General features: G+C 48.8%; 1 protein-coding gene across 1 annotated transcript in view; it reads right to left on the minus strand.

Annotated features, from left to right (window-relative positions):
* Nucleotides 1–14,728, minus strand: part of LOC309369136 (sodium-dependent proline transporter-like) — a 28,787-nt gene extending 14,059 nt beyond the window's left edge. The window contains exons 1-4 of the mRNA XM_081909851.1: nt 14,636–14,728; nt 5,683–5,923; nt 1,205–1,336; nt 5–159 (exon numbers count right to left, since the gene is read on the minus strand). Coding sequence (XP_081765977.1) covers nt 5–159; nt 1,205–1,336; nt 5,683–5,923; nt 14,636–14,668 — 561 coding nt within the window. The 5' untranslated portion in view covers nt 14,669–14,728. The remainder of the gene's footprint in view (nt 1–4; nt 160–1,204; nt 1,337–5,682; nt 5,924–14,635) is intronic.
* Nucleotides 14,729–14,989: the final 261 nt, after the last annotated feature.

The following is a 14,989-nucleotide window of genomic DNA, read 5'->3' on the forward strand; positions in this document are numbered from 1 at the left end:
GCACCTGCAACTGGCAGAGGTGGGCGTTCTGTGGGGCATCGCAGGACCAGGGCAGGGGGCTCTGCAAAGACATGCCCAGGTAATAGAAGGTCCAAGCTATGATGATGTTGTAGTAGAGAGAGACCAGCGAGGAGACCAGCAGCATTCCGATCCCAATCCCTGCAGAGGAAGAGGAGGGGAAATCAATAGTAGAATCATAGAATGGAAGAGTTGGAAAGGACCACAAGGGTCATCTAATAATAATAATAATTTATTATTTAACGTCTTTCCTTCTGCAGTATTGGATGGCAGGTTGAGAGGAGTTCCCTACCAGGACAGAATTTGCTCGTGTGCCCAAGACATTGATTCTATAGAACATATTTTGCTGCACTGTGCAAAATACAAGCAAGCCAGGACTGAACTGGTATTACCCTTGCTGGTACCTTTCCCGGGAAAATCAGAGGCTCACTATGTCAAGTTCCTATTGGCAGACCGGACAAACGCTAGAACATTAGCAGTGGCGAAGTTTTTATTGGTGGCTGCAAGAACCAATGATCCCTATCTTTAAGTCTGAACAAAATGCTTGTTTAACCTGGAGGTAGGCTGTCTGAATTGTGTGTTGCTCAATCTCTCAAGAGTCTCCTCCAGCACCAGAATTCAAAAGCATCCATTCTTCGGTGATCAGCCTTCTTTATGGTCCAGCTCTCACTTCCATACATCACTACTGGGAAAACCATGGCTTTCACTATACGGACCTTTGCCGGCAAGGTGATGTCTCTGCTTTTTAAGATGCGGTCTAGGTTTGTCATTGCTTTTCTCCCAAGAAGCAGGCGGCTTTTAATTTTGTGGACAAAGACAAGAGGAGCTACAAAGGGTGGGAAGCCCACCAGGTATGCTCAGGAGTTTGCTAACACAGGTGTTGCAGATTTAGCTGTGGTTAGCGGCTGGACACAGGTCTTGGAACCCTTGAAAGGGGTACAGGGTTTGTCCTCAAGGGACAGAAAACCACGCCCCCCCCCAAAAAAACCTTCAAGGTGAAAACAAAAAAAATTCCTTCCAGTAGCACCTTAAAGACCAACTAAGTTAGTTCTTGGTATGAGCTTTCGTGTGCATGCACACTTCTTCAGATACCTTCAAGGTGATTTGCAAGAGAGATAAAGGAATCAATTGATCACTATGGAAATACTAACAGCAATACTTTTCAAGCTGCACCTGGGAGACCTACCTTTCAAGAGGGGGCAGCACTTCCAGACGGTGATGGGTCCTGCGGCGCCATATTGGCCCAGGCTCAGCTCCATCAAGAAGAGAGGCAGCCCAGTGAAGAGAAGCATTATGGCGTACGGGATCAGGAACACCCCTGTGGGACGCAAGGCAGGCCTTTAGTCAGGGATTGGGGGCAGCGAACCCCAAAAATTGTGCATGGCTTAATTCGACTAAGCAGGATGACTGATTCCCCCTTGTTTTAAGCAGATGTTCAGGATTGGTGCCGTGGGTGAGCAGTTTTCAGTTTGGGGATAAGACCAGGAAGAGGAGACATGATCGAAGTTTTAAAAATTGAGCATTGCAAGGAGAGAGCGGACAGGGAAAGTTTCCTCCCTCTCCCATAATGCTAAAAGTTGTGGATGTCCAATAATAATAATAATAATTTATTATTTGTACCCCACCCATCTGGCTGGGTTTCCCCAGCCACTCTAGGCAGCTTTCAACAAAGATTAAAAATACATTAAAATATCATGCATTTAAAACTTCCCTAAAGAGGGCTGCCTTCAGATGTCTTCTAAAAGTCAGATAGTTGTTTATTTCCTTGTCATATAAGTGGAAGGGCGTTCCACAGGGCGGGCGCCACCACCGAGAAGGCCCTCTGCCTGGTTCCCTGTAACTTGGCTTCTCACAATAAGGGAACCGCCAGAAGGCCCTCGGCACTGGACCTCAGTGTCCGGGCAGAACGATGGGGGTGGAGATGCTCCTTCAGGGTTACAGGGCTGAGGCCATTTAGGGCTTTAAAGGTCAGCACCAACACTTTGAATTGTGCTCAGAAACGTACTGGGAGTCAACGTAGGTCTTTTAAGACCGGTGTTATATGGCCTCCGCAGCCGCTCCCAGTCACCAGTCTAGCTGCCACATTCTGGATTAGTTGTAGTTTCCGGGTCACCTTCAAAGGTAGCCCCATGTAGAGCGCATGGCAGTAGTCCAAGCAGGAGATAACTAGAGCATGCACCACTCTGGCCAGACAGTCTGCGGGCAGATAGGTAGGGTCTCATCCTACGTACCAGATGGAGCTGGTAAGCAGCTGCTCTGGACACAGAATTGACCTGCGCCTCCATGGACAGCTGTGAGTCCAGAATGACTCCCAGGCTGTGCACCTGGTCCTTCAGGGGCACAGTTACTCCATTCAGGACCAGGGAGTCCCCCACACCAGCCCGCCCCCTGTCCCCCCAAAACAGTACTTCTGTCTTGTCAGCATTCAGTGAAGCTGAATGTAGGGAGATTCAGGGCAGAGAAAAGGAAGGACTTCTTTGTGTAGTGCATAAACTGTGGAACTCTCTGCCACAGGAGGCAGCAATGGCCACCAACTTGGATGGCTTTGAAAGAGGATTGGGCAAATTCGTGGAGGAGGAGAGGGCTAGCGATGGCTCCTAGTCACAACAGCTATGCTCTGCCTCAACATACGGGGGGCACCAGGTTGGCTAAGGCTGGCCCGTTCCTCTTTGCAATGCATCATGCTCAAAAGGCGTTTAGGCCCTCCAGCTGCATCTGCTGGAACATCCCCCGAGGGCGGAAACTGCAGAGATGTTGTTGACGAAACGCAGAAGGATTTCCCAAGATCTGAAGCCTGGGGCCTGGTTTGCTGCAAGTGCCGGGGGCCTCCACTTTCAATTTCTCCTTTATATTCTGGAGGTTTGTGGAACTGCCTGGTGGCATGCAGAGAAAATACCCGACACTCTCAGGACCTGCTCTCTGCTTTGCCTTCTGAAGTTTAAGACCGTTGGAGAAGGGATGTTTTGCAAGACTTTCCCTGTGTGGTCCATTTCCCAGAAGAGGAGCAGCTTCGGTGTGCTGCCAGGGCAAGCTCAACTGCAGCTGCTTTAGGGTGGCAGCACCGGAGGGTACGATGGGGAGAGATGGGCAACCTCCTCTCCTTGGGGCGAGGCTGCAAAGTCCTTCAAAACCACAGGAGGGAAGATGCAGAAATACAGAAACAGAAGCTGTGAATCTTCCTCAAAGTGCACAGATTCTGTGCCCTGGCTGTAAAATTGGATTAAATTTCCCCTGAAGGAGCAGGTTCGTAGCTTGAGGGTCCTCCTGGATCCTTTGCTGTCGCTTGAGGCTCAGGTGGCCTCAGTGGCCCAGAGTGCCTTCCATCAGCTTGGGCTGGTGGCCCAGCTACGCCCCTATCTGGACAGGGATTGCATAACTAATAATAATAATAATAATAATAATAATATCTTTATTGTCATTGCCCCCTCTCAGGGACAACGAAATTACTTGGCTGCTCCATCCACCCAGATAGGGCACTCCACTCAAAATCAGAACAACTATAAAAACACTAATTAAAACAATATAATATAATACAGCAAGGAAGATTAGATGACTTTCAAAGTCCAGGTTTCCCATTCAGGGCTGAGATTGCTCTGGAGAAGAAGCTGTTCTTAAGACGGCTCGTTCTTGTCATCATCGTCCTGTATCTCCGTCCCGACGGCAGGAGCTCAAAGAGACAGTGACCAGGATGCGATGGATCTTTTACTATGTCCAGTGCCTTCCTATGGCACCTTGTGGCATAAATCTGCTCTAAGGTGGAGAGTGGGCAGCCAACAATGCTCTCTGCTGCCTTAACAACTCTGCACAACCCCATCCTGTCCTGGGTAGTACAGCTTCCGTACCACACACATAAGCCATAAGTGAGCACGCTCTCAATGGCACAGTGATAGAAGGCAAGCAGCAGTTTCTGTGGAAGATGGTTTTTCCTTAGGATTCTTAAAAAGTACAGTCTCTGCTGTGCCTTCTTCACAAGCCCCCTTGTGTTGACACTCCAGGACAGATCCTCTTGTAATTCAATACCCAAAAATCTGAACGTTGTTACCCTCTCCACACAGACCCCATCAATCAAAAGGGGCTGGACATTGCTCTTCTGTCTCCTCTGTCTACTGTTGCCTATGCTCTGGTAACTTCAAGGTTAGATAACTGCAATGCGTTATAAGTAGAACTGCCTCTGAAGACTGTTTGGAAACTTCAGCTGGTGCAGAATTCAGCAGCCAGGTTGCTCACCAGAGCAAAATGGTTTGAGCATATTGCACCGATCCTGGTCTGACTGCACTAGTTACCAACTTGTTTCCGAGCCCAATTCAAAGTGCTGGTTTTGACCTGTAAAGCTTTAAACAGCTCAGGACCGCAATGCCTCTTCCCATATGAACCTAGCCGGACCCTGAGATCATCTTCTGAGGCCCTTCTTCATGTGCCTCCTCCTTGACAGGTCCGGAGGGTGGCAACACGAGAACGGGGCCTTTTCTGCAGTGGCTCCCCATCTGTGAGATACTCTCCCCAGGGATGTTTGCCTAACGCCTTCATTATACACCTTTAGGCGCCAGGCAAAAATGTTCCTTTTCAACCAGGCCTTTGGTTGACCTGACCAACATCCTATACCCTTTTAAAATGTGGTTCTTGGGGGTGTGTGTATTATTGGGTTATTGCTTTTGTTTTAATTTTATATACTGTGATCCTTTTATATGAACCACCCTGAGACATCTGGGTATAGGGCGGTATATAAATTCAATAAATATATAAATAAATATACCATATTTTTCGCTGCATAAGACACACTTTTTTCTTCCTAAAAAGTAAGGGGAAATGTCTGTGCGTCTTATGGAGCGAATGTGTGGTCCCTGGAGCCAAATTGCCCAGGGGCGAAAAGCAGATCATGCTTTTTTTTTTTTTTGAAAGAGGGAAGTGGGTGTTGAAACAAAGCCGCTGTTCGGCAAGCAATCGGGAGGGAGATAAGGGACGCTAGCAATAAAGGAGGTTGCCTGGGAGGGGGCAGGTAAAGACAGCAAACTTGCAAGGAGAGGAGATAGGAAGCAATGAGGAGAGAAATAAGAAGAAAAGGAGGAGCAAAAAACTGTTCCAGCTAAGGAAAAGACACTAAGGCAAACAAGAGGGAAGGGGGTGTTGAAAGGAAGCAGCTGATTGGTGGGATCGGGAGGGAGATAAGGGATGCTAGCGGAGGCTGCCGGGGGGGGGGAGGTAAAAGTCCATGGATCCTCAAGATTTTTGCATTGGGTCACCCCAAATTCACCATCAGATCACATAGCATGTCCATGGCTGCAGCCTGCACCAAAAAAATTACGCATCCACTGTTTCGTGGGGTCGCAATGGTGCAAAAACATGGTTACAAAGCACGGATCCACATGGATTCTCAGGATTTTTGCATTGGGCTACCCCAAACTGACTGTCAAATCACATGTCTGTCGCCACAGCATGAACCACAAAAATCATACATCCGCTGTTTCGTTCAGAATATTTTTTCCTTGTTTTCCTCCTCTAAAAACTAGGTGCGTCTTATGGAGCGAAAAATACGGCAAATAATAAATGAGCATGGAGCTCAGGCAAGGACCTAGCTCCCCACCCTCTGCCTCAGGCTCTCCAGCCACCACGCTGGGGACTAGAAGCATGAGGCGTCTCTTTGCCAAGAGCATCCGAGCCACTCACCGCCGCCGTTGCGATAGCAGAGATATGGGAACCTCCACACGTTGCCCAGCCCCACGCAGTACCCGACGCAGGAGAGGAGGAACTCGTACTTCCCTCCCCACGTCCCCCGGGGCTGGCTGGGCTCAGGGGACGGGGTCACCGGCTGGATCTGGAAGGAGAGCTGGCTCTGGGCGGGACTGGCAGGAGACGGGGGGATCCCCTCCAGGGGCGCCCCATTCATCAGGATGGCACCTCCCGGCGGCTGAAGGAGAAAGAAGGAGGGTCACCGGAAATCGAGGCAAGAAGGAGGCGCTGCAAAAAAAGGCTGCAGCATTTCATTTCGGACTTTTTTTTTTTTAAAGTGTATCTTCATTGATTTAAAATAAATACATTAATGGGAAAACAGACAAACAAACAAGCATGCAAACAAACAAACAAACAAACAAACAAACAAACAAATAATGGATAAATCAAACAAACCACAACATACGAAACAACAAAATTAGTATAACATCACTTATAATCCTTTTTTTATAAATAATTTTTATTAATTTTCCAACACAAGTATATAATCTTATCGAAATTTCCACAAATTCAGTTCTTTTTGCACTTCCTTCGGCTTCTCTGACAATCATCCATATTTACCTCTCAATTACGCATTTCTCTGATTATATTGCCATTAAACTTCCCTTCCACTTCTATTTCTTCTTAACAATATATCTCGACTTTCACAGTGCCTCTTGAAACCTTGCCATCGTTGTTTGCACATCACATATTCTTTTCAGATATTCAACAAATTCCCCCCATAATACTGAAATCAATTATAAAACTTATAAAGAAATTACAAATGACTTCCAATTAATCTCACTGTACTTTATCAATTAACTTATACCGCACAGTTGCATATTTCTTATATAGTCTCTTTTTATCTCCCTATTAACTTATATTTATACAGTCTAGTTCTGCCAAGATGTTTCCTTTTATGCCATAGTTTGTAAAGTATTCTTTAAAGATTCTCCACGCCTTATAGACCTTTTGTTTCGGTCGGCCTCTTATCCTTCCTGTCACCTTCGTTAGCTGCAGATATTCTACCATTAGGTTTTTTAGCAGCAAGGAATTGGGAAAATACAACAATACCCAATACAGCATTTTGGACTTTTTAGCTCAGTGGAACAGTCTCCCTTGGGAGATTGTGGATTCTCCTGCCTCAGAGATTTTAAAGCAGAGGTTGGGTGACCATCTGTCAGGGAAGATTTGGCTGAAATTCCTGCATTGCAGTGGGTTGGACTAGATGCCCTCAGGCTCCCTTCTCACTCAACAATTCCTGGAGGCCATGGATAATACGCAGTTGAAAAAGTTGACAAGAGGAAAAGTTGTCAGGAGTTCAGCCTACACTCGAGTAGGACCCTGGCAGAGACACATGCCAGACTGGCATGTTCTCTCCCTCCTGGCCATTCGTTCAGGAGCTTCATTAGCTTTCATCAGCCCGAACATCACAGCGACCGATGCCAACAGACACCGGCACACTTAGGGATCCGCAGAGTTTGCGCACCTTGCACATGACAGACCTCAGCAACTCAGCATTTTGGCTAATCTACTTTATTTACATATAAACACACACGGAGCACTGCAACATGGCTCCCTCTCTCTCTAGCATCAGATAGCAAAGAGAAAAAATAACAAAGGACAATAGTCCCACTTCACGGAATGCAGGAACACCAACATCCTGTCTCCGTCACTTCCCACTCTGTGGAGTCAAAACATACACCGTCATGTGATAGACAACAATCCCAGGACTGCAATCACGGAGCAGGAATTCTAACACCATGGAGGGGAGGGTGCAGGGCTGTTTTTAGCATATGTCAAAACAAAAAAAATTCCTTCCAGTAGCACCTTAAAGACCAACTAAGTCAGTTCTTGGTATGAGCTTTCGTGTGCATGCACACTTCTTCAGATACCAAAGGAATTGAATGGAAGGATTTTTTTTTGTTTTGACTATGGCAGACCAACACGGCTACCTATCTGTAACTTTAGCATATGTGCCACCCAAAGATCCGCCCAGCTCCTTCAAATTTAGTTTAGCCCCTGAATTAACTTTTATTATGCTTTTGTCAGACACGACAGAAGGGGGGGAGTGTTTCTTGCTTAGCATTCATTGTAAAATGCAGAAAAAATGCAGCTCACCACGGAATTCATAGTGTTTTGGATGCCTAACTCCAACCAGTCAAAAACATCTAGAGAGCCCCACAGCTTACTGAAAGAAGGCCGCAGTCGAGCAACCGCCCCTGGGAGCCCAGCAAATGTCTCTGGTCTGTTTCGCCAGCTTCCTGTTTTGCACCCGCTGCGATTCCCAGAAGTGCCGGGCAGGTCATGCTGAGGGCACCCTGTTGACTCCTCGTGTGGTTGGATCCAGACCACAGGCCCACAGCAGTTCCCAGGAATGAGGTTTCGTAACCTGGCGGGTTTAGAGAGCCGCTGGATTCCACAGGTGCCGCGAGAGAAGGGTGGCTTTGCACCCTCAGAGAAGAACTCTGAATCACCCCACCCTCCACCCATAATATAACAATATATTTTAGTGATGCAAGATTGGGGGGGGGGGTGTATACATTTCCAAAACTGACATGCATTCGCATTTTTTAAATTTGTGCCATCTGAAAAAAACAACTAAAATGACACCAGTCCAGTCTGACTAAAACATATTTCGTTCATTTTTCTTGCCGTAGTACAGTGAACACTCAGGTTGCGAATGTGATCCGTGCGGGATGCATGTTTGCAACCTGCAGTGGCGTGTCTGCACACACACAAGTTGCAATTTGGCACTTCTGCGCATGTGCAAAGTGTGATTTAGCGCTTTTGCACATGCACAACCGCCGAAACCTGGAAGTAACCCGTTCCGGTACTTCCGGGTTTCGGCAGTCCACAACCTGAAAAAAACGCTTCCTGAAGTGTCTGTAACCCGAGGTATGACTGTATTTAACTTGCATTCTTATACTTCAACTAATCTAAAACCGTATAATTAAAAAGAACACCGAGTGTCCAGTAAGTAATTATTTTAAGAGAATTTAACAAAAACTCCCTTATATGTGGAATGGGGAAAAGACCAAGACTATGATCAGGTTTCCTTTCAATGTATTCATTTCAAAGGTTTCCAAAAGGTATCCAGATTATTTTTTTTCCTGGGAAGATTTCCAAAAGCTAAATTTACAAAAATTGCACACCTCAGTTGCTTTACCTCAGCGCCTTCTGTGACTTCATTTGGCCCCCTCCTTTGGGGGAGGTTTTTAAATGGAAGTTGGACGGCCAACTCTCTGGGAACTTTATCTGCAATTCCTGCGTTGCAGCAGCTAAGTAGGCGGAAGAGGTTGAGGCGTCACTGACGTTAAAATGCACAAGGGGGAAAGCAGACAGGCCCTCGCCTTTGTTGTTGCACAGGGCACTCCCCAAAAGCGTTTGACTCTTTCAAACTTTTGTATTATCCAGGCAAGAGAGACGGGTTCGAATTTCCACTGGGGCGCAACACGCGGTGGGCCCCTTCCGCCAGTCATCATCGCTCGGCCTTCATTAACTTGGCCTTCATTTCCTCCAAGGAAATGGGTGATAAAAGCAGAGAATGGAGAATGGAGAACAATGTGTGCCGCCTTGGGCTTCCCAGAGAACAAGATGGGATTGAAATGCAGTTAAACCCACCAACAAATATTAGGTCGGAGCGAAGCCTCGGCGCTGAGAGCGTGCGGCACAATGCAGAGACTGCCTCTGAGCAAGTGCAAAGTGCCTTTCCCTCTTCACAAATTAGATGCACCGTGTATCCGGGTGTGCATGCCCGAGACCCGGGCGCTGTCGGAGACAGGACATATGGCTGGTGTACAGAAGCAGGAGGAGCGAGGGGTCAGGCGGGAGAGTCTGTCCATGACCCCGTCACCTGGATAAATCCAGTAAGTGGCTCAACAGGCTAGTCCTGTGCATTTGTAGATACTCTGCTGTCAGAGGCAGTGATACCTGCAAGTATTTGTAGCTGGGAGTCCTAGGAGGGGTGGGGCAGCGCTGCTGCTGTGCTTCTCTCGGTCCTGATTTCGGGCTCCGCTTGGGGGCATCTGCTTGGCCACTGGAAGAACAGGATGGTTCCGGAGCCCCGGGCCTGATCCAGAAGCACGGCTCTTCTTATCTCTTGCGTCACCGTTTAAAGCTCAACCCTTGAATGGTTGTGGCAGCTCAGAAGAACTCTGCTGTGTGACCAGGCCAGTGGTCCGTCTAGTCCGGCATCCTGTTCTTACAGGGGCCAAACCGTGGGAGACCTGCAAGCAGGATTCGAACACAAGACCAATGCTCTCCGCTCCTGTGGTTTCCAGCAACCAGCATTCAGAAGCATGGCTGCCTCCGACTGCAGGCGCAGAGTTGAACCATCCCTAGCTGCCTCTGCGCGTCCTTCTGAATGTGCACCTAGGAAGAGCCTGGGTCTAGGCTAAAGATGCACAACGGAGGACCTTAAGGTCCATAAATAGCAACACCCTAGTAGTCCTGGGCCCTAAGGAAGTCAGATTAGCCTCCACCAGAGCCAGGGCCTTTTCAACACTGGCCCCAAATTGGTGGAATGCTCTGTCTCATGAGACCAGGGCCCTGTGGGATCTGATTTCTTTCTGTAGGGCCTGTAAGACAGAGTTGTTCCGCCTGGCCTTTGGCTTGGAGCCAATTTGATCCCCTTCCCCTTTTTCCTTTTTCCTTCTGTGATGGAACTCCTATTTGGGGACTTCCCTGACTTTTTTTCTGGCCCATGTAGGACCAGTCTGGATAGTTGGCCTTGGTGAAGATTTGACGTTTTCATCCCCCAAAAAGTTTTTGATTTGAGTTTCTACTGAAATGAGGCTGCATTTTAATGTTGTACTTAATCTTGATTTTAAGTTGTATTTTAATCAATTGTTTTTACTTGGTGTTAGCCACCCTGAGCCCGGTCTTGGCTAGGGAGGGCGGAGTATAAATAAAATTTATTATTATTATTATTAAAGACCTGTCTAGAAAGACTCACAGAAGTGCAGAGTCGGAAGGGGTCCTGGGGTCATCTAGTCCAACCCACTGCGATGGAGGAATCTAGTCTGGCATTCTGTTCACACAGTGGCTCAACAGATGCCCCCCAGGGAAGACTGCAAGTGGGGTGGAGGTCTGTGGGGGTTTCTTCCAGCTGGAACCTCCTAAATCCCTATGGATTCAGCCAGGCAGAAGAGCCTTTGAAGGGAAGATTGGTTTCGCAGCCTTGAAGATTTACCGAGCGCTTGCTCACTCTTTTTACTGAATAAATGGGGGTGTGCGCTGTTTTCCTTGCTGCGCCAAATGAAAGGCGTTCTGCTCCCGTTTGTGGAAAGGGGCCCAGCTGAGCTGCTGAAAGGCAGGATGACGCGTCCCATTTTCAAAAGGCCCTCGTCATCCCATTTTCAAAGAGCCCTTGCTGCGTCCAAGTTACCAAACTTCAGAAGAGGAAACAGAGCCGCTCTCTCGAAAGAGCAACAGGCTGCCCGGTTAACCCTTCAGTCCCAGGCTTCCGGCGAAGGCATGCAAGCACCCCAGCGAAGCAGGGGACCCCCGCTCCACTCCCCCCGGGCTCCTGGGGCAGAAAAATGATGCGGACTTGGTTCAATTCCAGCAGTCCATCCTCAACTCTCTGCAATGCCCGGGAGAATCAGTCGCCTTGGCAGCGCCACTGCACCCCATCTGGTCACAGAGGCCAGAGCGACATGTCTTGGCTCAGGCCGACCAAGAAAAAGATGGACAGTGAAGGATTGAGGGGCCAGGGAGACACGCCAACCCAGACTATTGGATCTGGTGGCCATTTAAAGCCCTTGAATCTGGAAAGGGGGGCGGGTGCCAGTCTAGGAAAGGAGGGCCTTCTCTGTGGTAGCCCCTAAGTTGTGGCACTCGCTTTGCACAGATGGCATCCTCATCACCCAGGTTTTGGCGAAGGTGGAAGACTCGCCCCTTGACCCCATCTGTTGACATCTGAGATGTGTATTTTAAGGACTTGCCTTTGTTTTGTCATTTTGTTTTAAGCTATTTTTTAAATAAAATGTCCAATATTTTTTATTAGTTTTCCAAATTTATAATAAATCAATACGAAATCACATCAAATTTAATACAATTTTTCCATTGACTTCCCACTAGTCAATGGGCCCCTTCTTTTCTCTAATTATAAAAAATAAAAAATAATAATGTAACATAAAGCAGCAAATATTGTAACAATATTGTATTGCATTTTACAATAATATTGTATCTTAATATTAGGATTGTTGCACTCTTTAGGTGAAGGGCAGGTACTAAATTGCAACAACAATAATTTGATTGGATTCTAGGCTCACAAGTGGCAGAACGTTTTTGGCAAGATCTGCTACAACCATCTCTTGCCTTGGTTAAAGTTTCGGCCTCACTTTGGGAGAGCAAAAACAAGCAGCAATCTGTTTTCACCACCTACCCAGGATATTTGCACCTGACCAAGTAAGTGACCAGCTCCTTCTCACAACCACTGGCGCAGTTTCTGGTGCCTCACCTACAAGGCAGAACTCTTTCCTATTTGCACCTGAGTAAGCACTCAATTGGGACGCGGGTGGCGCTGTGGGTAAAACCTCAGTGCCTAGGACTTGCCGATCGTATGGTCGGCGGTTCGAATCCCAGCGGCGGGGTGAGCTCCCATCCCAGCTCCTGCCCACCTAGCAGTTTGAAAGCACCCCTAAGTGCAAGTAGATAAATAGGTACCGCTTTATAGCGGGAAGGTAAACGGCGTTTCCGTGTGCTGCGCTGGTGCTGGCTCGCCAGAGCAGCTTCGTCACGCTGGCCACGTGACCTGGAAGTGTCTCCGGACAGCACTGGCCCCCGGCCTCTTAAGTGAGATGGACGCACAACCCTAGGGGCAGGGGTACCTTTACCTTTAAGCACTCAATTAAAGCTCTGGTTTCCCCAGTAGTGATGTACAGAAGTGAGAGCTGGACCATAAAGAAGGCTGATCGCCAAAGAATTGATGCTTTTGAATTCTAGTGCTGGACGAGACTCTTGAGAGTCCCATGGACTGCAAGAAGATCAAACCAATCCATTCTGAAGGAAATCAGCCCTGAGTGTTCACTGGAAGGACAGATCCTGAAGTTGAGGCTCCAATACTTTGGCCACTTCATGAGAAGAGAAGACCCTGATGTTGGGAAAGATGGAGGGCACAAGGAGAAGGGCACGACAGAGGACGAGATGGTGGGACAGTGCTCCCGAAGTTACCAGCATGAGTTTGACCAAACTGTGGGAGGCAGTGGAAGACAGGAGTGCCTGGCATGGTCTGGTACAGGGGGTCACGAAGAGGCAGACACGACTAAACAACAACAACAATGCTCTCAATGGTTTGAGCCAGGGCTATTTGTCAGAAAGTTCTTCCTGATATTTAGTCAGGATCGTTTCATGTAATTTGAATCCATTGCTTCGAGCCCTACCCTCCAGAGCAGGAGAAAACAAACTTGCTCTACCATATTCTGGGTGATATCTAAAGATGGCTCTCGTATCTCCTCTCAGCCTCCTCTTTTCCAGGCTAAACATACCCAGCTCCTTCAACAATTCCTCATCAGGCTTGGTTTCCAGATCATCTTGGTCGCCCTCCTCTGCACCTATTCCAGCTTGTCAACATCCTCCTTAAATTGTGGCACCCAGGACTGGACCCAAGACTCCAGATGTGGTCTGACCAAGGCAGAACTTAATGGGACTATGATTTCCCTTGATCTGGATTCTAGATTTCTGTGGATGCAGCCTAGAATAGCATTACCTTGTTTTGTTTTGTTTTTGCTGATCTTGCATCAAACTGTCTCTTACCATCTCTTTCTGTTGTTTTGCTTGCTGGCTGCTTTGGATAGATGTTTGCCCAGGAAAGCAACTTAGCAACATTTTAATTAAAAATAAATAAATTAAGGGAGACAAGCTGGCATTCCTGCGAGAGGCAGGGCTCCCTTCACAGCACGCCGGAGTCAGGCCAGATACAACAACTTCTATGTGGGGCACCTGTCGTGCCACCCCCTCGCATAACACAGGTGGGATAGCAGAAAGGTGCAGTAGCAGGAAGTTGGATGAAACTGAGGCAGCGACGCCCTGTCTCTCCTCTGACACAGATCTCTCGCGATTCTCCTAACAGATCCTCAATAACAGGCTGGGTGTGCCACGCGAGGAGCTTTTACGGTTCAGATCAGAGCTGGGCATAACGAAAGGTGGAGCTGGGCTTCCACAGGTGGTGTGGACAGGTGAGAAAATCAGCAGCAGGAAGGAAAAGAACCACAGGACTGTAGCTTGGAAGGGACCCCCAGGGTTCATCTGTTCCAGCCCCCACAATGTAGAAATCACAGCTTTAAAAAATCCCTGACAGATGGCAACCCAACCTCTGCTTTAAAAGCTCCAGTGAAGAAGAGACCATCTTTTGGCCGAACGGCTCTTAACAGCCAGAAATTTCTCCCTAATGTTTAGCTGGAATCTCTTTCTTTGGAAAGGGGAGACTCTGGAGACGATGTCTGGACCGTCGAGGGACTTGGGTTCCCCGTCCCAAGCGGGAAGAATCCTGACTTATGAGAGAAAGTGGGGCGCTGCTGGGGCTCATCTCCGTTCTGGGCTCTGAGGTAGGAGGTCTCTGCCCCAAAGACCATCCAATCTTGGCTTAGGAGGGGGCAAAATCTGGGCAAAAAATAGGCTTTGGGGTTCCTTTAAGGCCGTCAGGTGGAGAGATTTTGGGGGCAGAAGCGAGCGAGAAGCGACCCCACCATCCAAAAAAAAAAATCATTCCCACCAGCTGCGCCAGGAAGCATTTTGCGCACTAGGAGAGATCAGGCACTCTGCACATGCCCAGACGCTCTCGGAAAGCGGCACCGAGCTGCTACTGCAACCGCCACCCCCCCAGCAGCACCAAGGGATCCCTGGGCACCCCCCTACCCCAGCCCGGCCCGCTTCAACCACTAGGTGAGGCTCCCCCTTCACTCACCGGGGCGGCTGCCGGCTGAGCCGGGGTGTGCATGGCTGCGGCGGCGCTTCGGCCCTACAGGGGCCCCTGGGCGCGGCAGACCCAGCGCGGCTGCCGGCCGGAGAAAGAGGAAGCCGGGCGGGGGGCGGGGCCGGGGCGGGGCCAGCCGGGCTCACCTGCCCGCCTCGGCTCACCTGGGCCGGCGGAGGCTCCTCCCCCAGGTGGGAAGCTTCTCCCAAGCGGCCCCCGTGCGGTCCCTGGGCGGCCCCTGTCGGAGTCAGCGCTCGGGGGGCGCTTTCTTGGGAAGGAGAATGAAGGCTACCCGGAGGAGTGGCAGCATGGTGTAGTGGTTAGAGCTAGATTCCGGGAGAGATC

This window comes from Podarcis melisellensis (assembly GCF_964234715.1).
Source record: "Podarcis melisellensis genome assembly, chromosome: 4".
In the NCBI taxonomy this organism is placed as follows: domain Eukaryota; kingdom Metazoa; phylum Chordata; class Lepidosauria; order Squamata; family Lacertidae; genus Podarcis; species Podarcis melisellensis.